The 27,948-nt window shown below is 35.1% G+C and overlaps 1 protein-coding gene across 1 annotated transcript in view; it reads right to left on the bottom strand.

Annotated features, from left to right (window-relative positions):
* The window catches only part of WDR49 (WD repeat domain 49), a 181,211-nt gene that overhangs the window by 95,081 nt on the left and 58,182 nt on the right, over positions 1 to 27,948 (bottom strand). The window contains exons 5-6 of the mRNA XM_051990484.1: positions 8,885 to 9,055; positions 5,193 to 5,341 (exon numbers count right to left, since the gene is read on the bottom strand). Coding sequence (XP_051846444.1) covers positions 5,193 to 5,341; positions 8,885 to 9,055 — 320 coding nt within the window. The remainder of the gene's footprint in view (positions 1 to 5,192; positions 5,342 to 8,884; positions 9,056 to 27,948) is intronic.

The following is a 27,948-nucleotide window of genomic DNA, read 5'->3' on the forward strand; positions in this document are numbered from 1 at the left end:
TGTTTTTATCATTGTCATTCACTCTTTTCAATTGTGGCAGGCACTTTGTAACACAATTTGGGATTTTCTGAGCAGAGATATTGGAGTGGTTTGTCATTCAGAAAACTGAGTCAAACAGGATTAAGTGATTTTCGCAGGGTCACACAGCTAGTAAGTATCTGAGGTCACATTTGAACTCAGGAAGATGAATCTTGTTGATTCCAATTCCAATGTTCTATCCTTTGCATCAGCTAGCTGCCCCAAATCCAAAATTATCTCTATTGATTACCTTATGTACACCATTAGAAGTATATTGCAAACTATAAAATACTATTATAATGCTAATGACACTTTTTATTGTTTATAATTGAAACCCTTATGCTAGATGTGGGCTGACCAACACAGAGTCCAGTAAGACAAGATTCTCTACAGGTACTTTCATGACAGCTTTGGTTCATTGTTCTATCAGCCTAGGAAACCTTCCTGCAAAAGAAATGAGTTTTGTTTTATTGGACCTGTTTTTACTAAAAGATGCTACATCCTGCTGCTCATTTCATTTTTTGCTGCATCAGATGATAGTCATAATCAAAGAAATGGTGGGGGGGAGGGTACCTTCTGTCTTAGAAACACAAATTCTACAAGAACCAAGATCCTCCAATTATGGATTTGAAAAGTGGCACAGCTTCAAATCTGTAAATAATCAGTGATTTTCAAGTGCTCCACTTGAGGGATGAAATGATGGCCCTGGATGTGTCCTGTTACTATGACGACTACTTACTTACCAATATCAGCAAGAATTGTTCTAGGTTTTCATTGTGGTTCCCCTAAGATTGCCTGATTCAGTATCATGTCTCTACAAAGAAGTGGAAACTAACCCTCAGTTCAAGTTCAACAGCCTGAGGTGTAGTTTAACATACATTAACTATAACTCAACAGCATTAATGGAGTATCATTTTGCCAGAGTCATTTTCCATTTTGTTGCCAACATAAATTACTTCAGTTTTAATATTTCATTGACGTTTAGTCCCATGAATTAAATGAAAAATTAAAAATGGATGAGCCGTCACCTCACTCGTATGCTTCAGGTACTTGTAGCATTTTAGCTAGCAGAATCATCCACATTTTTTGGTTTAGTTTATTTAATTATAAGACTACTCTGCATTTATATTGTGCTTTATTTATTTAAGTTGTATTTATTATTCATATATATTCATAATATAAATATTATTTTTTATTTTGTCTTTTTAAATTTCTTTAGAATATTATAGTATAGTAATTTATGGACATGTTAGAGACCCTTCAAATTATTCAAGCAATTTGTACTTGTATATAAGACAAGGCTAGATGGTAGAATTGAAAGAGAGCTAGCTTTGGTGCTACAGAATCTCAATTTACAAACGGGCTCTCTAGTGTGACCTTCAGAATTCAATCAACCTCCCTGGAACTCAGATTCCCCATCTGCAAACAGAAGACATTGAACTAGATGAACTTTAGGGTCACCCCAACTCAGTTATCCAAGAGCTATTTAAAAAACCAAACCAAGAATTGCATCATGTTTGTTCAGTTCCTAGAGTTATAATGGATATCAAAGGCTATTGAAATCCAACTTTGTCATTTTATAGATGAAAAACCTACATCCAAGGAAGCCAAGTCACCAAAATCATATATATAGTCATTATCAGAGACAAGATGTGAGGACATCTTTGGACTCCAGAATCAGTGCTCTTTCCAAAATAATAAATCTTTCTCTACCCATGCACTGAAAATGTCTTCTCATATATACCAAGGATTAATTTGATGGTATATGATGTATATCATTTTGCCCCAGAAAACAATCTGAAGAAGTAAATTTCTCCATGCCATTACATCCTATTCCTTAACTCTTGACCTTTGGTTGATTTTCAGATTTAGGATAAATTGTTTACCATAAGGCTCCCTATCTGTTGGTTTTGCTTTGTTTGTCCACTAGTAACTCCTATCTCTTTTGATTCAAGGAGTAATAGCACCTCAAATTTACATGAAATTTTGAGTCATTTTATTGCAATACAAGTAACCCTGAGAAGTAAACAGTATAAATATTTGATTCCCATTTTACAAATGAGGAAACAGCTTCAGAAAAAGAAATAAAACTTGCCTGTGGCCACACAACTAATACATGGTAAAGAACCAAGATTTAGAATTATCTGACTCTATACAGACAACTGATTAAGAATGATTATCCCATCTATGTGTGTTAATCAATAGGTTTTTTCATTGACTATATTCTTTTTCCATTTCCACAAACTTAGACTTATGAAAAACTCCCCAAAAAAGACTCTCTTGATAACAAAGCATGGATTTAACTCAGTAGTAGAGAGCTTTGTTGTGTATTGTGAAGGCATAAAGGATGAGATTACAGAGCACTTATCAAAGTGAGATGAATTTCTACTAATGTGAAGGGAAGAATGACAAGCTCCATCAGTACATAATGACTTAGAAATCAAAGCAAAAATACCCTGGTAAAGTGACCTCCAGAAAAAGCAGTATTGTCTTTTATTGCCAATGATTGTAGTAGGAGATTCAGCCTTTTTCTAAGGGTCACTTTCATTCACTTTTAAAAGGATAAAAATTACATAAAGGAGCCCTGTTGAGAAACTAGTTCTATGTGTTTTTATTTCTGTACATCTTTGGATGTATAAATGATGCTGGGCAAAGCTTCAGGGATAAACTCCTGACAGATTATGTGTGTGTGTGTGTGTATGGTTGTGTGACAACCAGTATAGAAAGGTTCCAAGAATATCCTCAGATTTCACAGATTTCAACTGGGAGGGTCCTCAAAGGGCATTTAGACCATTCCCCCTTTTACAAATAAGGGAACTGAGGCTCAGAGATGCTAAAGATTTTGCCCATAGCTAAGTGACTGAGTTACTCATAATTGGAGCCAGGTCTTCTGATACTAAATTCAGCTCTCCTTCCACTCTACCACAGTCAGTCACAGAGAAATGAGCATTGTCAGCCACCAGCATTCTCATTAAAGAAAATATATAGACAGGTTATGATTTGTGACAGACCATGCCAAGGAAGTAAAAATTCTTAAATGTTTAAATAGTTCATAAGATTACATATATGCATGCATATGTATGTGTATATATATATATAAACATATACATACATGTACATATATATGTATTATTTTAAATAGATACAAACCTTAAAGTGCTTCATAAATACTAATTGGTATTATTAAATTGATAATACTATATCAAAATAACATGATATATCAAAACCTTATGCATATTTATAATTATATCTATAATTTATTATAACATATTGATGATTTTATTACCATGGTGCTCATATAATTATATTAATAATATAAGCTTGTTTTATAGAGTGTTTGGAGGATTAAAAGTACTTTACAAAATAATACCTTATTTTATCATCACAATAACCCTGAGAGAGAGAGTGCTTTTTCTATCCCCATTTTACAGATGGGAAAACTGAGATAGAGAAAGATTAAGTGACTTGCCAAGGGTGAGATAGCTGTGTCTATAGTCATATTTTAACTCAGATTAACTCCACTCTATCCACTGCATTACCTTATTGCTTATTATAAATGTTTCTTTATCTGTTCGTATGTTGCATTTAGTTGCGTTTCTATTTGGTCCATTACAAGGTAATTCCTTTGAAAGAAGATTCTGTGTTCTAGCTAAATATTTTCAATGCCTAGCACATAAATAAAAAGTGAGAGGGGAGAGAATCAATATATAGCACTTATTATATACCGGGAACTATAAAGAGCACTTTTCAAATATCTCCTATGATCTTCACAACAACCCTGAGAGGTAGATCCTATTATAAAAGTACTCGAGAAATGATAGATTAATTTAATAAATCTACTTTTACAGATACAAAATATACTTAAAGTATTTTAATGCAAATAAAATATCTATCTTTTATTTCACTTTCCCCCCAAAATAAAACAAACAGCCTCTATTAAGTCAGATTCATTCAAAGAGTCATTGCAATGTCAATTAGTATAAATAATGTAATAGTATAGGAAAACAACAACAACAACCTCAGCCACAATCTCATGTGATTTGGACTCCATTAGCTTCCAAGACCAGGAGGATAAGCAACACATTTTGATCTGCACTCAGAAGATCATATTTGGAGATAAGTGTTTAGTTCTGTAGACCACTCACTCAGTAGCAAATCCCAATTGTTTAGGTTTTCCAATGTATTCCGAATGTCCACTTATTGGGAATGATGGAATCAATAACCTCAGATTTTTATTCCAACTTTGACATTCTGTAACTTGCCAAAAGCATATGTCAGTAACTGCCAGAGCTAAATGACAAATTCAGGGCTTACCTAACTAATTCCAAGCATGTTTTCTATTACATCAAGTTCTAAAATGTAGTCACCTAAGTGTAAGATATTTATTGCTAAATTCTGGCTCCCCCATGGTAATGACACCATGAAATTAGTATTTTAAGATTTGCAAAATGGTTTACGTAAGTTATTTCATTTAATTAATGTCACAAAACATATTGTTTTGAAACAAACACTTGAAGGGCAGAGTCAATTTAAATGTCAAGAAGCCATAAATTTATTTTCCCCCAAGTATCTTTGGATTTACCATTTAAATACAACAGCCAGCAATGTGGTTTACTGGGTGAACAGTAGGTCTCTTTGTCACAAAATCTTCACTTAAGATTGTATCACTATATCATTGTATCACTGGCAACACAACCAAAGGCAAATCATATGGCTTGTCAGTACTCTAGACAACCTTCTATTATAATTCTCTCAATTGCAGAGCAAGAGCTAACCTATATGGGTAAAGGTAAGGATCATGAAACTGGTTCCTATGTTATTTACTAGGCAACTCTCTAAAATAATAACTTTCCAAAAAAAGGGCCAACCTCCATTGATAGGAGTTCTTTCAGCCAAGAAATTTCTGTAGCACTTAAAACACAGGTCCAATCCCTATCCCTATTCCCTAGAGCCAACCAAATACCATACTGCCCAAGATTGAGTAACATCCAAACACAAAACACATACATGGCAATCTTGGCGGTTCAGTTAATAAATACAAAAGACATACAAGGCAATCTTTGAAGTTCAGATCTTATGGTAGTAGATCCATGGTAGAGAAAGAGATAAAAATGGGATAGAGAGAAAATGCAGAGAATTCATTGTAGAAATGTAGAAATCTTATTTTGACTTACTTTATCTTTGGAGAAGCTGAAAAGTTGTTTTCGGGCAGTGAAGAATTGCACAGCTACAACAGAGGCTGAATGACCCCACAGAACCCCAGTGGGTTTAGAGGTAACATAGGGATTCCAAAGGCAGACTCTGTGATTAAGTCCAGCTGTTGCTGTTCAGAATTTTACAGAAAAAAAATAATTTTAGAAAATGAATATATATGTATGTATGTATGTGTGTGTGTATATATATATATAAAACACATCATTCTTAGATGGTGTACCTTGTTCTCTCTCTCTCTAATCAGGGCTTCTTAAACTGGATCCATGAACTAGCATTTACTAAGCCTTTACTATGTACCAAGGATGATGTTTGTCTGTGGGACTGTGATTGTGGTCTTTTAAAAAAAAAATTAATAACTATTTTTCAATGTAATTGGTTCTTTTGTAATTTCATATATATCTTTTTTGCATCAAAAAAACATTCTGGGAAGGGATTCAGAGGTTCCCTTAGGCTATCAAAGAGTTGCATATACACACACAGAAAGGTTAATTACCCCTGCTGCATGCTGACTGTTAGGCAACATGGAGAGGAGGAAGGAGCAAAGGAACATGGATGTGGAGACAAATGGGTCTATAAAGATCACCTTGTCCAACCACTTCATTTTGTAGATGAGAAGACTGCAACTGAAAGAGATACAGAGGACTAACCAAGGTCACCCAGGTAGAAGTGGGAGAGCCTGGGTTGGACTCTCTAAATCCTTTAATTACAAAATCAGTGCTGGATTTAAAATCAAGAAAGCTGGGCTCAAATCCAGATCCTGCTGCGGGACCTTGTGCAAATGAGTTTATGTCTCTGTGACTTGGTGTTTATAGCATTTATACAGCCCTTTAAGGTTTGTTAAGCACTTTACAAATATTTCATTTTATCTTCACAGCAACCCTTGCAGGTCAGAGCAATTATTATCCCCATTTTAGCTATCAATGAGGAAATACAGGCAAACAAAGATTTTTCCCATGATAACAAATCCAGTAAGTGTTCAAGGCTGCTCGGCTCTTGCTAACTCTAACTCCAGTGCTCTATCATTAGGTTACCTGGATGCCTTGGTTTCTGCATCTCAAACTATTTGAAAGGGGGAATTTTCATTTTTTTTCTGTGTGCTCACCATCAATCATAATATCTAGCATGTGGACAGTGCTTAGAAAATACATTTTAATTGATTGATCTATAAAATAAAGATGTTGGACTATTAAATGAACTTTATGGTCACTTCCTGTATCAGTTCAGATCAATAAGCAATCCAAATGCAGCCAGGTGTTAAAGTTCAGATTTTTTATTGCTTCCTCCAAAATAGCCCGCTTAGTTTTCTTGGTGGCCCATCTCTCTGCTTGGTTCCAAGAGCTCCCTTCGAATGTCTCCAAATCCAAAGGTTTGTCCTTCAGCCTCCAGCCAGCACAAAGGTGGAAAATGGAATGAATCTGATTTCAACTCAAAGAGTGGGCTTGTGGACTTCTGTATCTCCCAGAGTGCTCCTCTCCAACTCCTGGCAATGTTCCAAACTAACTGACTGAGCCTCTATCAGCTTCTCATATATGATCTCTTAAAGGTTGACTCCTCCTCTGAGAGAAAGATTAAGGGAGGTGTGAATTCACAAAGTTACAAAGTTAACTTTGTGACTCTCCCATATTTATGAACTCCAATGAGGACTTAAATATATTAGTGAGTTAGAGAATTTGCTAAGTACCATGCTAAATTAGGCAACTGACTTATCACTTTGTAAGGATTCAACACCCAGAGAACCTGGATTGATTAGACTTTGTCTTTAAATCCCCAGTACTTATAATAATGACTGGTATACAGTTGGCACTTAATAAATACTTGTTGAATGAACTATAACATTTTCCATTTCTTCATGCTTTCAGAGAGCAGCCTAAATTTCTTATGTCCTACTAAAATGCCACTGTATGCCAACTGGCTAACTGGGAAGTGTGGAGATATTGTCTTTGACAAATGTCAGTTAATTTAAGGGCTACAAAACTGCTGTCCTCATAATAGAGAGACCATAATGAAAGCTGAACACCATAGAGCTGATACTTCTGAATTATGGTCCTAGAGGAAATTTTTGAGAGTCTCTTGGATAGCAAGAAAAACAAATCAATCCTCAGAGAAATTAATTCAGGCTATTCACTGGAAGGTTAAATACTGAAGGAGAAGCTTAAACACTTTGCTCGCTTAATAAGAAGATGGGACTCATTGGAAAAGACCTTGAGTTTGGAAAAGATTGAAAGCAAAGATGAATGATGGAGGATGAGATGAAGAGCTAGTATGATGGAAACAATGAACATGAGTTTGGACATACTTCAAGAGATGGTGGAGGATAGAAAGTCCTGGCTTTTTTTGTACATGAGATTACAACTTTACAACAACAAATATTGTATAGTAGGTACAGTGCTATATTGGAGTTAGTCAGGAATACCTGAATTAATATCCTGCCTCAGATACTTCCTAGCTGTGTGGTTGAACAGATCACTTAATCTTTCTTATGCTGTTTTCTTATCTATAAATGGGAATAATAGTAGTATCTAATTCATAACAATGTTGTGAAGGGGATAAAATAGAAAATATGTGTAAAAGGCTTTGCAAATCTTAAAGTCCTAATCAGATGTTAGGTATTATCAGATATTTGGTATTATTTTAGTTCTACATAATAGACCCTATAAAGATTATAATTTTCTTACAGGTGAAGAAACTGAGGTTCAAAAAAATGAATTAGTTTGTTCCAGGCCACACAGTCAGATTTGATACAAACTTTGATCCCTTACTGATCTAATATAATATATATACACATTATATATATATATATATATATATATATATATATATATATATATAATGTATGTATATATATATATGTATGTGTGTATATGTATTACAATAATATATAATATTACAATATATATGACATATATATTATAAGACTTCATGACCCAGGATCTGGGTATTTTTAAATATATATTTTGACAAATACTTCAATATAGTTGTTTTCTTAGTAATACTATAGAGTTCATTTTATTCATTTAAAAATATTATTCTGAGAAGAGATCCCTAGGCTTCACATACATAACACAAGTCCACCTTTCTTTATCCTTATCCTCTGAAAAATCGACATTTTCAAGATCTATCAGTAATTTCCTGTAAAGTTAAACAATTAATGTTTGTAAACAAATTGGAGTTTCTGAGCTAAAATGCACAGATGTTATGAGAAAGCAGACACTAAAATTTCTCCAATGGCAACTTAAGGCAAAGAAAAGCCTGGGACTTTCTATGAGAGAGATCACATTCTGAAGATGGTGAGAAAAATTTTTTTTAATTTGTATTTTAATGGGAAAAAGTATATTTGTTTCAATGAAACATTTACCAGAGAAGAAAGTGGTAAGTAAAACTAAGACTTTCCAAGTATAAGATCTGCAACTGTTATACCCAGAATGTTTCCTGGTTCACTTTAATGACTTGCTTATCATTACAGAGCAGATTACTTCACCCATAGGCTTTGAATTCATATCATCTTGATTCCAAGCTTGGCCTTTTATAGATTATGCTTCTCTATTATTTTATACTTGGCCTTAATTTTATTTATAAATTTATTTGTAAAAATCTATCCCAGATTATCTGTTAATAAGGAGGCCCTCTAATGATTATGATCTCTTTAACATACCAATTAAATTGAGGCGGGAGTGGTAGTCAAAAGTATGAATGCCCTGAGCAATGTTGAAGGATGTCTTCTTAATCCACTTCTGCTTGGATTTCTCCCTCCAAGCCAGTACCACTGTGTTCACATGGCTAGTTGTGCTGGAAATTATGGCATCTAAAGAAGCATCATAAATCACTAAGAACACAAAAGGGAAACAAGATTATGAACAGATTTCTCATGAGATAGCACAATTATTTCAGGCAAAAAGATTTTATATTTTAATAATTTACATTTTAAACCAGCCTCCAAGACAGAAGTCAGTAACTGAGAGACACAACTAGAGCAGAGCAGTCAAGCCTTTGTCCAAGTGCTGACACGGGTGATGTTTCCTCCCCACTGAAGTCTGGACAAAAACAGCCCAAGGAAAGAAAGAAGGATAATGGCCACAAGCCCATCAAGAGAAGATAAAAACAAAGGGCTGGGTTGGCTGCTCCTGCTAGAAAGATTGGATACATTGTTGGAATTGGATTCCAAACCTGCTTATTACTGGGAAAGTCTTCTACAACCATGATCCTTGGAGTGCACGACTACCTCACTCTTAACTGTTCTCTGAATCCCTGTTCCACTTTTCTTGGTCACTGATTTTGCTCTAAGTGAAAAAAAATTCCATTTATTGGTGCTTTAGACTGACAAATAACTTTGGCTGAGAAGCCACAAAGATCTTCAGGAATATTTGCCCTGCTATGCTTCTGTGAAGGGAATGTTTCCTTTCTGCTCTCTGATGGGAGTATGAGCAATTAGAAAATAGAAAAAAAATTATTAGTTCATTCATTCATTCAGCTAGCAAGTCTCAATTTCATGGAGTTTCAAATGTGAAAGAACTCTCAAGATAATTTAATTCATTCTTTATTTACAAAAATTTAAGATCCAAAGAGATTAATTGACTGTCCAAGATATCTTGTATGTTAAAAGGACTAGAACTTGAATCCAAGTCCATCAGCTCCAAATCCAGTCTACCTTTCCTCAGTTTTCCAAAATGAAAACACATAGAAAGTACTAATAAGCATAATAGCCATACAGGATTCAGGAGACAGAGGTCTCCTGATTGATGATATTCTTGGATAATTCTACCCAGAGCAGATGTGATCAAACAAGAGCTCACAAGCCATCTGGTCCCCTCAGAATTAAAAGGTTGGTTTTATACAGCTTTGTTAGCTCCAGATTTTTTGTGAAGCTGAGGGCCTGGGTTCAGCCAGCCTTCAGACGTTCACCACAATCTTGGTCAGAAATGCCTGATTCCTATTGACTCCCAAAAAATGGAAGGTCCATTTGGCCATAGCCTGACCCACTTCCAATCCAGGTCAGCTGCTTTTTTTAATAGTATATATATTTTTTATTTTCATTTTCAAAATATATGCAAAGATAGTTTTCAACATTCATCCTTGCAAATCCTTGTGTTCCAAATATTTCTCCCTCCCCTAGACAGTAAATAATCCAATAAATATATACCATTCTTCTATATATATATTTCCATATTTATCATACTGCATAAGAAAAGTCAGATTTAAAAAAAAAAAGAAAAGTGAGAAAGAAAACAAAAAGCAAAGCAATAAAAAAGATAACAATTCTGTGTTGCCATTTACTCCCCACTGTCCTCTTTCTAGATGCAGATGGGTCTTTCCATCACAAGTCTATTGGAATTGACCTGAATTACCTCATTGCTGAAAAGAGCCACATCCATCAGAATTGATAATCATATAATCGTGTTGCTGTGTACAATGTGCTTTTGGTTCTACTCACTTCATTTAGCATTATTTCATGTAAATTTCTTCAGGCCTTTCTGAAATAATCCTGCTGATAGTTTTTTTATAGAGCAATAATATTCAATTACATTCATATAACATAACTTATTCAGTCATTCCCCAACTGATAGACAGCTATTCAGTTTTCCGTTCCTTGACGCTACAAAAAGGACTGCTACAAACATTTTCACACATGTGGATCATTTTCCCTTTTTTATGATCTCTTTAGCATAAAGGCCCAGTAGACACTGCTGGATAAAAAGATATGCACAGTTTAATAGCCCTTTAGGCATAGTTCCATATTGGTCTCCAGAATGGTTGGATCAGTTCACAACTCCACCAATAATGTATTAGTGTCCCAGTTTCTCCACATCCCTCCAACATTTATCATTATCTATTCCTGTCATCTTAGCCAATCTGAGAGGTATACCTCAGAGTTGTCTCAATTTGCATTTCTCTGATCAACAGTGATTTAAAATATTTTTATATGTCTAGAAATTACTTTAATTTCTTCATCTGAAAATTGTCCATATCATTTAACAATTTTTCAATCGGAGTATGGCTTGTATTCTTATAAATATGAGCCAATTCTCTATATATTTTAGAAATGAGGCCTTTATCAGAACCTTTAGATGTAATTTTTTCCCCAGTTTTCTGTTTCCTTTCTAATCTTGTCTGAATTAGCTTTGTTTATACAAAAACTTTTTTAAATTTATTATAATAAAATTTATCCATTTTGCATTTCATAATGTACTCTAGTTCTTCTTTGACCAAAAATTATTTTCTTCTCCACAGATCTGAAAGGTAGACTAACCTATGTTATAAAAAGTAATTTCTTTGCAGTTTGATTGGTATGGCACTGAATAAATAGATTAATTTAGCTAGAATTGTCATTTTTATTATATTAGTTCAGCCTACGTATGAGCACTTGATGTTTTTCAATTGTTTAGATCTGAGTTTAGATTCCATCTATTTCGACTGAACTGTTTAGATGTTTGTGTGGAAAGTATTTTGTAATTGTGTCCATATAGTTCCTGACTTTATGTTGGCAGGTAGTCACCCAAATATTTTAATTATCTATAAATATTTTAAATGGAATTTCTCTTTGTGTCTCTTGCTGCTGGTCTTTGTTGGTAACATAGAGAAATGCTGATGATTTGTCTGGATTTATTTTGTATCCTGCAACTTTGCTGAAGTTGTTAATTGTTTCCAGGAGTTTTTAGTTGATTCTCTAGGGTTCTCTAAGTATTGAATCATATCATCTGCAAAGAGTCATAATTTTGTTTCTTTGTCACCTACTTTCATTCCTTTAATTTTCTTTTCTTCTCTTATCACTAAAGCTAGCATTTCTAATACAATACTGAATAGTTATGGTGATAGTGGGCAACTTGTTTCACCCTGATTTTATTGGGAATACTTCTAGTTTATCCCCATTACACATGATGCTTGCTGATGGTTTTAAATAGAATCAAATTGGCTGTGGGATTCAAGGCAAGTCATTGAACTTCTAGAGTTGGAGGCAGCTCTCCAAGAATAGAAATTATACAGAATTTTGCCAAGCTGCATTACTAAAGGAAGTTTCCTTACATCAGAATTCCCTAGATCTGTGAAATCATCAGTGTAGCTCCTTGGTTGTTCAGTCATTTTTTTTCAATCCTGTCCAATTCTTCATGACCCTATTTGGGGTTTTCTTGGCAAAAATAATAGAATTTGCCATTTCCTTTTCCTGCTTGTTTTGCATATGTGGAACTGAAGACATACATTGTTAAGTTATTTGCCTGAGTTCACACAGCTAGTGTTTGAAGTTAAATTTAAACTCAAGGAGCTGATGGTCTATCTACAGTACCACCTGGCTGTCTAAATGTAGTCCCTATTTCTATCCTAAAGATAAACAAATATTTCAGTTATATATTATCCATTATTTATCAGTAAGTATATCAATTATGGAGCCACCTTATCTGAAATCAAGGAACCCTTCAAATTCCTTCCATTGAAAGCTGAATCCAAGGAAAACCTTACCCCACAATACCTGCTGTGATGACAAAGGTTCTGCAATTTTGGACTTTCAGAGGATGAAGCCAATGGTTGTCACAGCCTGACTCAGAAAAGAGAACAGCATTATACACTGCAGCCATATCATTATCACTGCACATCTGTGGAAATGCCATCAAGTCATTATGGCCCGATCCAGACAAGTCAGAGGGATCCAAGCAGTTACTCTATGATGCATTCTGGCTTTAACTTCTGCTATAATCCACTCTCATGAAGCCATCAGGGAAAGCCATGGAAAATGAGAATTGGGTGATAATTCAAAGCAAGCCTTGGAGATGAGGAGCTGCAGGTACTCCCAATATATTGGAGAGGCTGCCAGGCTGCTGCAGGGAGCTCCACCTTTTTGATGGATTTTTGTTTTCCTGAGCTAGAGCTTATAATGTATTAAATTATGGTGTGGCTCAGTCTCCTGAGGCTATCTAGCTAAAAGGTGACCATAATGCCATTTCCTTAAAATCAAATTATCTGATACACAAAACTGTTTGCTTAACTTCTTAAAGAAGAGGAAGCAGAGCCAAAGGTTAAGCATGCAAATAACTTAAGTACAAATCCACAAGCAATAGCAACAACAATGACTCATTTATAGTCAGGGCTCTTTGCATATGTTAGCTTGCTTTCTCACAGCCATCCAGTTAGGGAAGCACCTAGAATCATTATCATTTCTAGTTGACAGATTAGGTCACTGAAGTTCTGAAAGTTTAATATTAGAAGAACCAGGTGTGACAAGTGATAGAAAAAAAAATTATTATCATTTTACTGGGAAGACAAATTTTTATTTTATCTACATTAGCCTTTCGGATTAAAAAATACTTAGGAAGTAAAAATTGTTATTCTATTTATATTAACCTTTCAGATTAAAAAATACATTATGGTCAAATGGCACAGCTTGGTACTCAGAGATATTCTTAAATTCTAGTTCTTTTATTAAGAGATTTTGAAATGGCCACAAAAGGTAAAAAGCATTAGGGGCAGAATCTGAATACAGATCTTCCTGGCCTAGAGCTTGAAATAATCTTAGAGGTCCTTTAGTACAAATCCTTCATTTTACAGATGAAGAAACTGAGACTTTGAGAGAGTAAAGTGTCTTGAGTGGGTATGTAATAATTAATGAGCATAGGAGACAGCATTTGAAAGCAGATTTTCTTGACTCCTCTGTCTGACATCCATTAGATCATTGAGATAATACATTTATAAAACTAGACCAGATCTTAAAGAACATCTCATTAAAACCACTTTCTTTATAGATGAGGACATTGAAATCCTGAGAGTTAGTCCATATCAATAGTAAATACTTGATCCAGGATTTGAACAAAGATCCTTAGAGAGACTTCAAGTCTGAACCAACTGCTAAATCCAGTAATAAGATTCCATATTTAGAACTAGAAGTGACATTAAAGATCATCTCCTGCAAACCCTTTATTTAGCTGCTGGGAAACTGGATTTCAGAGCACAAAATTTGCCAATGAGTCAATGGATAAACTCAAGCTATAATTTTAGGATCATAATTTAAGGATAGGGGAAGGTTACAAGTTGATTTTATGCCTGGCAAAATCAAATCAGCAAGCATTTATGAAGTACCTACTATGTATCAGACATTAGTCACTTAAACTTTACCATCAACCTTGTTTTGACTCTTTTACTGACTTGGGATGTGACTATTTGAAAGGGAAAAAATGGAAGGAAGGAAAAGTACTTGTAATTTCCCAGTTTTCTCTAATGCCCTGGGAGAACTACAATACTTACTCATCTAACTCAGTGTTACAGCAATTAGTTATCTTTAAAAAGCTCTTTGAAGATGAAAAGTGCTACCTGAAAACGAAGGATTGCTTTAAGTGCATTTACAGAAAAAGCGAGCAAGACAATTCCCTTTGAGAAATCCTAAACCATCCCTAGAAACGAAAAAGGAGGGAGGAATGAGGGTGGGGCATTTTTAAATCTAATTACTCAGGCTTGGTTTTTGGTTTGGGATTTTTTAAAAATCAAATTTCTTTCTTTCTGGGTGGGGCAAGGCAAAGGTTACATCTTGTTTTTTAGAAAGAAAAAAAAAAGCATCACATTGCCTCCAGCTTCCCTTGATGCTCTTTTGTGTGAAATATCTTATTCCTCAACTTCATCCTCTATTTTGAAGTGTAAGGCTCATTCCCTGCTGGACCACCTTGTGCTTCTTTCACACACTGAGCTCAAAGAGTTTTCAAAGAGAACTCTACCATCAGAGGGCTATGCAGAAAATGAGATCAAAGAGTTCTCAGTCTCTGGTCCATTCTTCAGCTTAATCCAAATGCACCCATCAAAAAAACTCACTGGGCCCATTTTTACAATGTTATTATTTCCTAAAAACATCGAGAGAGCTTATTTCCTAATATCCAGAATGCAACAAAGAGATGGTTCTTATTTTAGCTCATATTACAACATAAACTCCAGGTGAGGATTTCCAACAAGCAACTTCTAATAATCATCCTTCTGACTGGGGTCAGGCTAGTTTTAACTAGTTACAACATAGAGAAAATAATAGCAACAAAAGCAGCATGGTCTAACTCAAGAAGGATGGCTAAGAAATAGAAAAGTGAGCCCATTTTTACTGTATAATTATTTCTTATATAACAACCTAGGTTTGGGGAGGATTATGGGAAAACTGCAGAGTAGATTGGTAAATTTCAGGTTCTCCAGATTTCCCTTACAAACAAAACAAATTTGAGCCTCAAGGTGAATATAAATGAGTGAAAAACAAAGAAGACTTGGGTGAGAACAGAGGTCCTCCTGGGACAAACTGAGAAGACTCATAAAAAGACTGTAGGCCAGGGACCTCCAGGCTTACTTCCCAGGAACAGCAAGTGGAGTCCTGGGCAAGTCCTGGGTGTGGTTGTAGCCTCAGCAGGAATCACAGAAACTTTCATCTCTTGGATTATATGAGGAGTCTGGAGTTTATCTGAAAGCTGTTACCCAAAAAGAACCTTGACATAATAATGCAAGAAATAATCCAGAAAAATTATCCTGGAGTGAAAGAACAGGAAGGGAAAGTAGAAATAGGAAAAATCCACCAATCACCACCTTCAAAGAGATCTTTGAGTAAAACACATAGGAATATTATTGCCAAATTTTGAAATTCCCAAATCAAAAAAAAAAATGCAAGAAACAAGAAAAAAAATTTAAATATGCTGAAGCTACAATTAGAATTGTACAAGAATTATCAGCAGCCATTATAAAAGACCACAGGTCCTGAAATCATATCTACCAAAAATCAAAAGAACTAGGTCAATAGCCAAAAATATCATGTCCAGCAAAATTACCCATAATATTGAATGAGAAAAAATGCAACACACTTACAGATTTTCAGGACTTTCTGTCAACAAAACTGAAACTCAATAGAAAAATTAACATATAAAAGGCAATATCAAAGATCAACTTCAAGGAACTTAGCATGGATAAATTGTGCATTTTTTTTAATCATATGTTTAAGATTGACATCAGAAATTGAATAACTCAAAAGAAAGACTGAGGAAGAATTAAGGTAAAAATAGTAATTATGTTATACAAATGAGGTACAGAGGAAGAATAGACACATGATGGGGGCCCATAATTCTGAAAACCTACTCATACTGGAAATAGATTAAATAAGCAACAAACAGTACATATATACCATGAAGGGTATAGCATCCTCCAAAATCTATAAAGAAATAAGCTGGTAGGGATGGGCTGAGGAAGAACCAAAGGACAGGGGAAGAAGAGAAGGGAGAGGTATATGGGTGGTGAGAAGTTAAGTAATAGCAAGACAAGGAACAGAATTAAAATAAAGAGTTAACAGAGATAGAAAAGATATGTGTATGGGGGACAGAATCTAAGATGTTTATATGTGTGTGTGTGTGTGTGTGTAAATATTTTATATGCATAGATTTATATATATATATATATATATATATATATATATATATATATATATATATATGTGTATATATATATATATATATATAAATACATAAACATATCTTTGCTTAACTATACCATACTTGGAGGAGGTGAAAAAGATGAAAGGAAAAAAAAAAGAATAAAGTAAAAAATGTTCCCAGCAGAGAACAAAAGGACAACCTACAAGGAAGGTAAGAAAAGATAGACATTCATGAATATAATTTCTTCTACTAATATATATCTTTTCTTGAAGTGGCAATCTATTGTTATATATTTTGACTCCTCTCTTATGTCCTGCTGGGCACATGACAATGTTCTGTTTTGTTTTGTTTTGTTTTTGTTTTCCTTTTATGTTTTTCTTTTTTTTTCTTTTGTTTTATTCTTTTTTTAAATAAAATAAATAAATACATTTTAAAAGAGAAAGGACCATAATAAAGTGCTTTAAAGTTGTGGGGGATAAAAACAAGGTAGGTTTGGAGTCAACAGAATTACAATAATTGCTTCACCATTTTCAATTGTATGATCTTGGGCAAGTCACTTGCGTTTCAAATGAAACTGTTCCCACCCCTCAAAAGACTAGCATTCTGAGAGGAAAACAACATCAATCTGACCAGAGTAAAATATATAAAAAACTAAGCTTAATGTATGGGAGATTCTAATAGCTACAAACCAGAAAGGTATTCTGATCCTAAGAGCTATAATCCAGAAAGGTCCTCTGACTCTAAGAGCTATAATCTAGAAAGGTCTCTTGTGATACTTGAGCAGACTCTAGAAGGACACAGGAATTTCAAGAAGGAAAGAGGAGGAGGAAACTGTTATTGTGTTGGAGATAGAGATGGGGTTGCTTTACAAAATGTACACAGAGAGAGGATATTCATGGAATATCATGTACAAGAACACTGAATTAGCCAGTGTGGTAGTAATATAAAGTGGGTAAAGTGAAATAATATGAAATCAGCATGGAGAGCCAAAAAGCATTTACTATCTCCTGGGCAAAATTTTGAACCAGATCATGGAGGGCCTTCATTGTAAAATAGTTTTTATTTTACACTAGCAAATACAAGAAAGCATGGAAATTTCTTTAGCAAGTGAGTGACATGATCAGACATTTGTAATAAAAATCTGGTAATTGTAGGAGCAATGGTTTAAAACCTGGAGAGACAAAAACAAGGGACTAGCATAGAAGGTAAAGCAACAGTCTGCATAGGAGATGAAGAGAGCATGAAAAAGAATAATAATTTTCCATCACTCTACCTTTGCCCAGGAACACAGTCATTTTGAGCACTGGATATACATATTAGGAAGGATTGCATTTCAGCCCTACTGAATACTACCTGTATTGCAAAAAAAAAAAAAAAATACTGGTTCTGGAGTCAAAAGTCCTTGGGTTCAGATCTGATGCTCACAATTTTTGTGGCTTTGGACAAGTCCTGATTAAATTCTCTAGACTGCGGGCAACAAAGTAGCATAGTAGAATCAGGAAGCCTTGAGTTCGAATTCAACCTGACACATATTTAACTATGTAACCTTTGCTTGCTTTAGTTTCCTCAATTGTAAAACTGGGATAATAATAGGATTGATCTCTTAGGGTGGTTGTAAGGATCAAATGAGTTTATAATTGTAAGATTCCTGGAGCATAGTAAAAGCTATATAAATATTGTTATTGATAATGTTGCCGCTGTTAACTAAAATGAATGGAATGGATTTGATGGCCCCTGACATCTCTCCCAGATCCAGATTTATGATCTTATGACTTCATTGGGACTTAGCTTCTTTATATGCAAAATAAAGTGGTCAGAGTAGAAGACAGAATTCTGTTCCTTTCTAGTTGTCTATAATCCTATAAGGAAGACCAAATCATTTAACCCTCCATGTTATATTTAACTCTCTGAGGCACATATACTAATTTACAGATGGGTTACTGATCAGCCATGTTATTTCACTGATTAAATCTTAGATACACGACATAATGATAAACAGGCAAAAACATTAGCAAAGATTTCTCTTCCATGATTCTAAAAGAGTGGTCTGAATTCCATTCATCCCTATAAATTGTCTCTAATCAGATGTTTTCCCATGTAGAAACTAACTTATCACTTCTTTATATTATTTAAATCAGTGATATCAGCCTCATATAGAAATAGATCCCAAGCATATTGACTTCAAAAAACCACAAATTAACATTATCTATATTGTATTGTATTTTTATCTACCTTATTAAATATTTACCATTTACATTTCAATCTGGCACGGGTCACTCAAGGAGTTTTGTTGGCCACTTGAAATTATCAGACCAGAATTTTAACACCTCTCTCTTAAATCACATTGTCTTTTTTCTCCTTCGCACTTATGTCCTTGCTCATTTTATTGTTATCAGTGTCTATGTCTTTTCTCTCCTATTAGATTGTCAGTTCACTGTCATTATGTCCTAATACAGCACCTTGTCTGTAATCCATTTTAAAATGTTTAATGATTTTATTTAATAAACTTTTACCTATATATTGAGTTCTTCCTTAAAATTTCAGAGCTTTTTTCTTCCATTAATTCATCCTCATCTTCAAAGAGCCAAAGTAACATATTTACTAACATTTTCCTTCGGCACATTTCCTGCTACCTCCTACTGAGAAGGAAATTAAGAAAAATATATTGTCTGTATAATTCACAGTCAGAATCACAGATTTGCCAAATGAGAAGGAACCTCAAAGGCTTTAAGTCCAATCTACACGTAAGCAACACTTTCTTCTGTGACGTGTGTGATAAGTGGTCATTCAGTCTTTGGCTAAAGGCTTCCGGTAAGAGAAAAACCTATCCCCTCCCATTTGGAGATTACTTTGTTAGGAAGTTTTCCCTGATATCAAGCCAAAATCTGCCTCTTGGAAACTTCTACCTATTGTTCTCGGCTCTGTCTCCCAAAATGAACCCAAAATTAGAAGTTTAGTCGCTCTTCTATGTCTCAATCCCTTGACTAATCATGAATTGAGCAATGAACCTTTATTAAACATCTACCATATGGTAGGCACTATTCCAAGCTTCCCTCAGTGCTACTTGCAGCCAGTTATTGAACCACAGAATCGTAGGTTTAGAAAGAGAAGGGAGCATAGACATCATCTAGTCTTATTCTATTTCTTTACAGATGAGGAAACTGAGGGTTAGAGAGGTTGAGTATTTTGTCCAAGGTCACACAGTGTCAGGATTGAGATCTGAACCCAGATCCTCTGATTCCATATACTGTCCATTTTTCCACTGTATCTTGCTACCTCTCAGTCTTTTATTCAGACTCAGTGTCTCCAGTCTTCTCTATCCAAAACAGTACAATGAGAAAACCATTTCTTTATCCATATTGCATTTCATCTTATTAGAGTCAGCCCAATATTCTGATCCACCAGGTTTTTGCTGGGTACTCACCCCTTTTGCCTTTCCTTTAAGGAGAACAAGAAGGAAATGGACCAGGATTGGCAACTTCATGGTACCTGTTCCCCTTCACAAACTAAATTCCAGCCAAACTGTTGCTGTTATTGAGTTGGGTTTCAGTCATATCCAATTCTTTGTGCCTCCCTTTGGGGTTTTCTTGGCAGAGATACTGGAGTGGTTGGCCATTTCCTCCTTCAGCTCATTATACAAATGAGGAAACTAAGGGAAACAGGATTAAGTGATTTGCCCAGGGTCAGTACTTATACTTTGTAATGTCTGATACTGGATTTGAGCTCAGAAAGATGAATTTTCTTGATTCTAGTCCTGGTGTCCTATCTACTGAGCCACCTAGCTGTACCTAATCAAACTGCTAGTCACTGTCTCTAAACTTTGATGCATTTATATTCACTGGAATGTCCTATATCTGTTAACTCCCAGAATCCTTGTGTTTCTTCTCGGATCAGCTCTGCTATCATTTTTTGCATGGAACTTTCTCTGCTCTCTCTTCTCAACTTTCTTCTTACACAAACACATATACATATTTTATCTCCATTCAGAGAATGATTTCTGAGGGCAAGAGCTAGTTCCTCTTTGTTATTATATTCAGAGAGTCTAGCCCAGTGTTTTGAATATAACATGAACTTTACTTTTGAAGGAACACAGAATTTAGAACTGAAAAGCCCCCTTCAAAATCATCTAGTCTGTTGCTCTCATTTTTATAGATGAGGAAACTGAGGCCCATAGAAATTGAGTGACAACATAGAACACAGAGGTCACCAAGTAGCAGAGCTGAGATTCAAATCCAGATTGTTTAATGGCATATCCAGATTCTTGCCTCTATACCATGATGCCCATTTGAAATAGGGTTGAGAGCATGTAGATACTTGTTGGTAACAACAGAAAAAATTGCAGTTAAAAAAACATAATTTACCTGCATGTTGTCAAGGCAGACAAGTATCAAATTAAAACAACGGCCAAATGCACTCATTTCTTGGGATAAGAAAAGGGTGGATTTCAGAGTAGAAGAATAAACCAATACTTGCTTTTTTTCTCCTCTTCCTTATTCATTGTTCCTCCCTCTATCTCCTAAAATAAATTTACAAACTGTCATTGGGAAAATAATTTGTTTCAACCTTGAAATATTAACTTTGGGGTGGAAGGGACAGACACTGAAATATGGTGAGCCACAGCTAGGAAATTCTATTTGGCCTTCTTCCCAAAGATACTCAAACCACAAATCTGAAACTTGAAAGAAAATGAGGCACTCTTCTTCATGATTTTTCTCCCCATCCCATTTGTGTCAGTGGTTCAGTTAAGACAGACTTTCAGGATTCTATCCTCAGCCCTAGAGGAAGAATTTCAGTGAAAAGGATCCTAGAGACATAAGGAAATGTTCTTCTAGCTAATCAGAACTTCCAGTCAAATCCACAGAATATAGCAGGGCCACAAAACTTCACTAAGGGAAAAAGAAATTTGCCACCAATTTAGGAGATTAGGACATGTTCTGAAAAGTCCAGGGCTTTGGGACTAATCAAGAAGCATGAACAATTTCAGACCAAAAGCCCCAAATAGAACCTTTTGGTGAGGTAATACAACCCACTGGAAGCTATCACTGGGTTATCTGCTCACACATGACCCCATCTTCTGGCTCTTCTACTTCTCTAGCACAGTTTGATTAGGTACAGCTAGATGGCTCAGTTGACAATGCTTCGTTTGTCAACAAGTATCACTTGTCTTGCTCATTGACCTAGTCTTGATTTTCAGTGACTTCCAGTCTCATCTCAGACCAAGCCTTTAGTTTTCCTCTCAGTCCCCTCCCCCAAATCCCCAGGAGTAGCTCAGTCTCAATCCCTGCTTTTTTAGGCACATCCTTGTTTAAATCTCTCTGGCATTCCACTCCATCACAGCTGCTCCCCACAGATTACATCTCCCTCTCCATTTAGTAGCCTTTCTAGACTTATCCTTTGTGTGTTTGTGCTTTAAATTTTCTTTCCTTTATTTCCTCCAGGAATACGCTTTTCCCAAAATGTGACTCTGAACTTTTAGGCAATTTAATTTGATATTTTTTCAATCCTTTAAGCAATCTGCTCTTGAAGTATTTTTTCTTCAAAACCATTCAATATCAGATCTAAGATTTTTAACATTAAAAGACAAAGGCCTATTTTTTTTCAGAATACAACAATATAGACCAGTGGAGGAGCTTTATAGAAAATGTTAACAAGTAGGCTAAATAAAGACAAGATGAATGGAAGGGGCAAATGTTTAGATCATGATAAACTCACATACAGATTCAATGTAATCTAGTCATTAGGACTATCTACCTTTATCTCCTATTGTTTTATTCGGACTTAGAATTTTAGTATAAGCCAGATAAACCTACTGAATTTCCCCTGCCTCTTCGTCTTCACAAATATTCTTTTCCCTGAGTGGTCTGCCTTTCTTCCTCCTCTTTTTTGTCCTCTTTTCCTTGCCTAAGACCACCTAGTCACTCCATTCCCTCCCAAATCCCAACAATCACATATATGTGACAGACCACCCAGCTGGACAATGAGTACGTGTTCCCAAGTCTGTTTGGGAATGATTCCCACTTCTTGGAATGTATTGGCCCAACTGGCATTTTTCTCAAGGGCAGGAAGCCCATTTTCCTATCCCTCTTGATAATCACATAACTCCTGACCCAATGATCTGCATACAACAGCATCTGACAAAGGACTTCATGTTCACTGAACACTACTAAGTATAAGTAATAGAAGTGACTGATGTGCTAATGGTGATGATAATTCAGTTATTATGGGTATTTTGTAAACCTGAAGACAGTGTGGTCTAATGATGGGAGCATTGACTCTGTAGCCTGAGGATCTGATTTCAACTGCTGCTTCTGATGCTGTGTGACTCATAATGTCCTCTTTTCTCATAGAAGTCTCTTCCCAAGGGATCCTAGATCATACTTATAAGATGTCAGGTTGAATCAGGCAGGGTTATTCCAGTTCTAGAGTCATGAATGCTTTAAGTATGAGATGAACAAGCATAATATTTTTATCATATATAATGTACAACATAAAACAATATTCAGTTATTAGTAATATACAGTAAATATTAAAATTGTATCCTATTCTGGTCTCCCTCACTACATACTGACTAGTCAGGGTAGTAGATCAGTTTATAAGTAGCTAGTATAAAGTGGCTGTAATAGGAAACAAAATTGGTAAAGCAACATAGAAATCATGTACAAAAGATCAAAAGATTAAAATTTGTGACCTGCATCATATATTTACAAAAACTCATATCCACGTAATATGTGAAGCCATCTAGACTTTGCTGTCAGGGCCTCAGGATGTGTACTTTTCAGATAAGTTCCAGACATCTGCAGTAAGACCGGCAGAACACCAAATGCTGCTGATAACTTTGAGGTGACAAAGGTTTTTTTTTGATGTAGATATGTTATACTGACAAATTTGAGATGTGTGGATATGTTAGTGAAATAATCCCATGGTGACATGGATAAAAGTCACTCTGACTTTCTGAAAAAATAAAATTAAATTAAAATTAAAATGAGTCTCCCAAATCCCTACTCCCATTCAGTACTCTTTAATCTCCATCAATTTATGCCACTGACTTTTCATGACCTCATTTGCAAGTTTCTTGGCAAAGATCCAGGAGAGATGTACCATTTCCATATCCAGCTCATTTTACAGAAGAAGAGATTGAGGTAAACAGAGTAAAGTAGCTTGTCCAGGGTCATACATTAGAAAGTGTCTGAGGCCAGATTTGAACACATGAAGATGAGTCGGCTTGACTCCAAGCCCAGTTCTGTGCATTATGGCATCACTTACCTGCCTGTGTGTGGCTAACCACCAAATCAGATCATGTCTGTGAGGTGTTACATAAAAAGGTAGCTATTTTATTGGAAAGTGTCTGAAACGGGTTTGAAAATTTTTTAACAGTTTCCCTCAAGATATTCCATCTTTTCATAGAGACAGCAAATAATAGTATGTTCCAGATACCAAATCTTGCCTTGCAGTGTGTTGTTGAATTGACAGCTTTGCATAATAAAAGATTAAAATTTGGAACGGGCAGAGGATAGGATAAGCCTTTATCATAGATCATAGGATTAGAGAATTAGAGCTGCTGGAAGGGAACTTGGAGACCATCCAGTCCAGCCTTTCCATTTTGATCATGGGGAGGCTCAGACCTGAAAGGGAAGCAATTTGCTAAATGCTACATAGGTTAGTGAGAGAGAGAGAGAGAGAGAGAGAGAGAGAGAGAGAGAGAGACAGACAGACAGACAGAGAGAAAGAGAGACTGGAATGTATGATTTCATTGGTCTTTGGCAATGGTTCTCAAACTTAGGAGCTTTTGAGCCACTTTTGTGCATGCATAATATATCTAAAAATATTGAGACATCTTCATATTATTATGAAAATTGTTCTGACATCATAGAAGTCCCCCTTCCCAGGAATGTCTGAACCACACTTCTAGAGCAAAGCTTCTTAAACTATGAGTTGTGCTCCCATATGGCATTGTATAACTGAATGTGTAGGGTCACAAAATTATGATTTATTATCAATAAATTTGTATACATAGTGTATAAACCTATGTACCCAAGGTCACATAAAAATCTTCCTGGTGAAAAGAGGTCATGAATGGAAAAAGTTTAAGAAAGGGTACTAGGGGACTCCTACTTAAAGAAACTACTAATGAAGGTTAATATCTGCTCTGTATGTATTTTGCAATATCAGTTATCAAATACACAGTAAATGAATAAAAATACAATACTATATAATGTGAATATGTGGTTTTCTAAACCAACATGAGATCTCCATGGATCCTTTGTATGTATAATTTGGTGGTCACATTCCATTTGAGTTTGACATCACTGGCCTCGAATGCAGAGACATTAAATGACTATTCCTATGTCAAAAGTGAGACCAGGACTCAGATCTTCCTGATACAGCTATAGGAAGCTTGAAGATTTTCAAATTTTCATATAGATATGTGTATATGTTAAGAGAGAGATAAACAGATATTTGTTCTTCACAGCAACCTTGTGTATGTGTATGTGTGTGTGTGTGCCCAAAATCATTATTTCACTGGTTTAAGGATTTTCCCTCTCAATTCAAAATGGCAACTTTTCTGCAATCTATAATCTTTGAAAATTGTCTAGGAGAAAGATTAAAGTAATAATAATAATAGTAGCACTTAGCAATAATAACACTAGATTTAAGATGTACAAAGCACTTTATAAATTTTATCATTAAAACAATACTACTTTTCGTTTCATTTTACGGATAAGGAAATTGAGGGCAAAAAGTGGTTAAATGAGTTGTCCAAGTCACACAGTTATCATGTGAAGCACTAAACTCAGATTTTCCTAACCCCATGCCCAATGCTACATCCACTGCACCACCTTGTTGCCTATATACGTTGTTTAGGATCACAGAGCCTGTGGATATCAGAGATGGGACTTGAACTGAGATCTTGTTGACAACAACCCTGATTCTCCATTCATTTTACCACAGTATCTCATTCAAGGTCAAAATATATCAGTGAACAGCTTTAGACTTTAGACTTGCCTTTCATTTTACCTGGGCTGTTGTATTCTCCCCTTCTACAGTCATTTTTAGTTAAGCTATATCTCTCTAGAATAGAGGAAGCTATTTACTAGCTCCTCTCAAGAACTGACCTTCACATCACACACACACACACACACACACACACACACACACACACACACACAATTGCTAGCTTTTTTATGAGATAGCCAGAAGCACAAACCATTCATGTACCTTTAGCATTTATGTCTGTTATCTTTCTCAATGATTTTCTTCATGACTGACTATATGAACAGTAATATTAATGAAAATATTCTGAATATCTTTCTCCAATTAATGAGTCCCTGATCAGTGCAAAGGAGAGAAGTAGAACTCTGTGTGGGTATGTGTGTCTGTATCTCTGAGTCTCTGTGTCTGTGTCTCTCTACATATATTTCTCCCAATATATGATGAAAAGGAATAGTTTTACATTACTGAAATTTCATTGCTATATGACAATACCACTTCTCTTTCTGGTAAATATAATCTTATCATCTTCCGTGTTTAAAATAAGGCAGTGGGGACGTAGAAGGTAAGTAGAGTCAGAGATTAAAATAGCCTGATTTAGGGAGAAATATTGATCACTAAGGATGAAGTTTCCTGACTGGAGCATCTTCCCATGGGAAGGAAGGATCAAGAAAGAGGAGCCTCTGAGATTTTTCTCCAGATCCTAAGGATTTCAACAGCTTTGTCTCCCTCCACAGCACAAAGTTAGAATCCAAGAGCCCAGAGCGTCCAGCTCTCCCCATTCAACACCTTGACCTTAATCTCCCATTTTTCAGAGGAGAAAAATAAGGGTTAAAAAGTAGCTTACCGTGAGTCACACAACTAGTAAATTTGGGAGGTCACATTTGAAGTCAAGTCTTCCTGTCTCCAGGCCTGGCACTCTATTCCCTGAGTCACCCAGCTAATGGCCTATTCAATTATGAATATAGACAACCAAATGTGATTCTGTGAAAGGGTTAAAAGATTTTACCACCAAAGAAATTCTTCACACACACACACACAAAAAAAAAAAAAAATTGAGAACTCCTGCTTTAGAGTTTTTCTCACACTTGCCACCTTTTTTGGAGCCATCTCATCCTTAAGGCACAAACTTCTCAACCCAGCTTGGCAGTGGCTAACTAAATCTGGCAGTGGAGACACTGTCTCCTTCAAGCAAGGGAGAGACTTATCAATTAGTTATGTTACAAGCAGAACTGATCTTGGTAGGAGGTAGCAACCATCTTGTTTGTATCTACTCTCCCCCAGAACTGTATTGTAAAGGGCAAAGTATAGCCCAATTCAACCGGAATGTTTTTTAGACTACAAATTTTCAATGAATATCTCTTTTTATTATAATAAGAATAATATTTGTTTTATAATTTATAAATTATAAGTATATATTATTTATATTATATTATATATTTATATATCATACATATAATGGTATATAATATATATTTTATATTATATATAAATTTATATAATATATATGATATGATATAAATGTTTGCATAAATATATTATATATTTATAACATATTATAAATTTATAATAAATAATTTAATTTATGGAATAGAAGAAGCATTTCCATAACATAGTAAAAAAATTAAAAGATGATTGTGTAAAATGAGTAATTTCAATTTCATTATATTAAATGTCCCTTTGTAAAAAACAGTAGATGTTAGTTCATTCGTAATGATGTCAAGGAACTATCAATTAGTCAAACTGACATTGAATGGAAATCATTGGTTAGCTAATATTGGGAAGATAATAACTGGCTATTGATATTGAGAAAATGTATGGAATGGGAGGTCATGAACAGTAGCATTAGAGAGATGATATCCCCAATCCCTAAAATTAGAGATGAATAGTTTTGCTCTTGGGAGATCAAGCCACAAGTGCTAGTGGGGTTTGAGAGAGTAAATTTAGAGCTCACACTTGGAAGACTTCAGATAATAAGAGAAATTTGAATTTATTCCAATAGGATAGATAGGATAAGGGCATATGAGAAAAGAGGGAAAGGTATTAAGAAAAAGTGAGGGTAAAATGACTGCAAAACTTTCTCAAGGACATTGAAAAAGGCCATCAGTTCAACACAAGGACCACTATTCCAGAAAAACAGGGATGGTTTACTACTCCTGACAGAGAAGTGAAATGGAGTTAAGTATAGAATGATTTTTTAAATGGCCAATGTAGAGATTTGTTTTGTCTAGTTGAAGTATATTTTTATAAGCTTTTATTTTTCTTTATTTCAGAGAAGAAGTATAATGGAAGAAAAATAATTTTTGTTCATTAGGAATAAACAACATTATTATTTTTTAAATGAAACAAGTAATAATGCGAT

The sequence above is a fragment of the Antechinus flavipes genome, chromosome 3, assembly GCF_016432865.1.
Source record: "Antechinus flavipes isolate AdamAnt ecotype Samford, QLD, Australia chromosome 3, AdamAnt_v2, whole genome shotgun sequence".
NCBI lineage: Eukaryota > Metazoa > Chordata > Mammalia > Dasyuromorphia > Dasyuridae > Antechinus > Antechinus flavipes.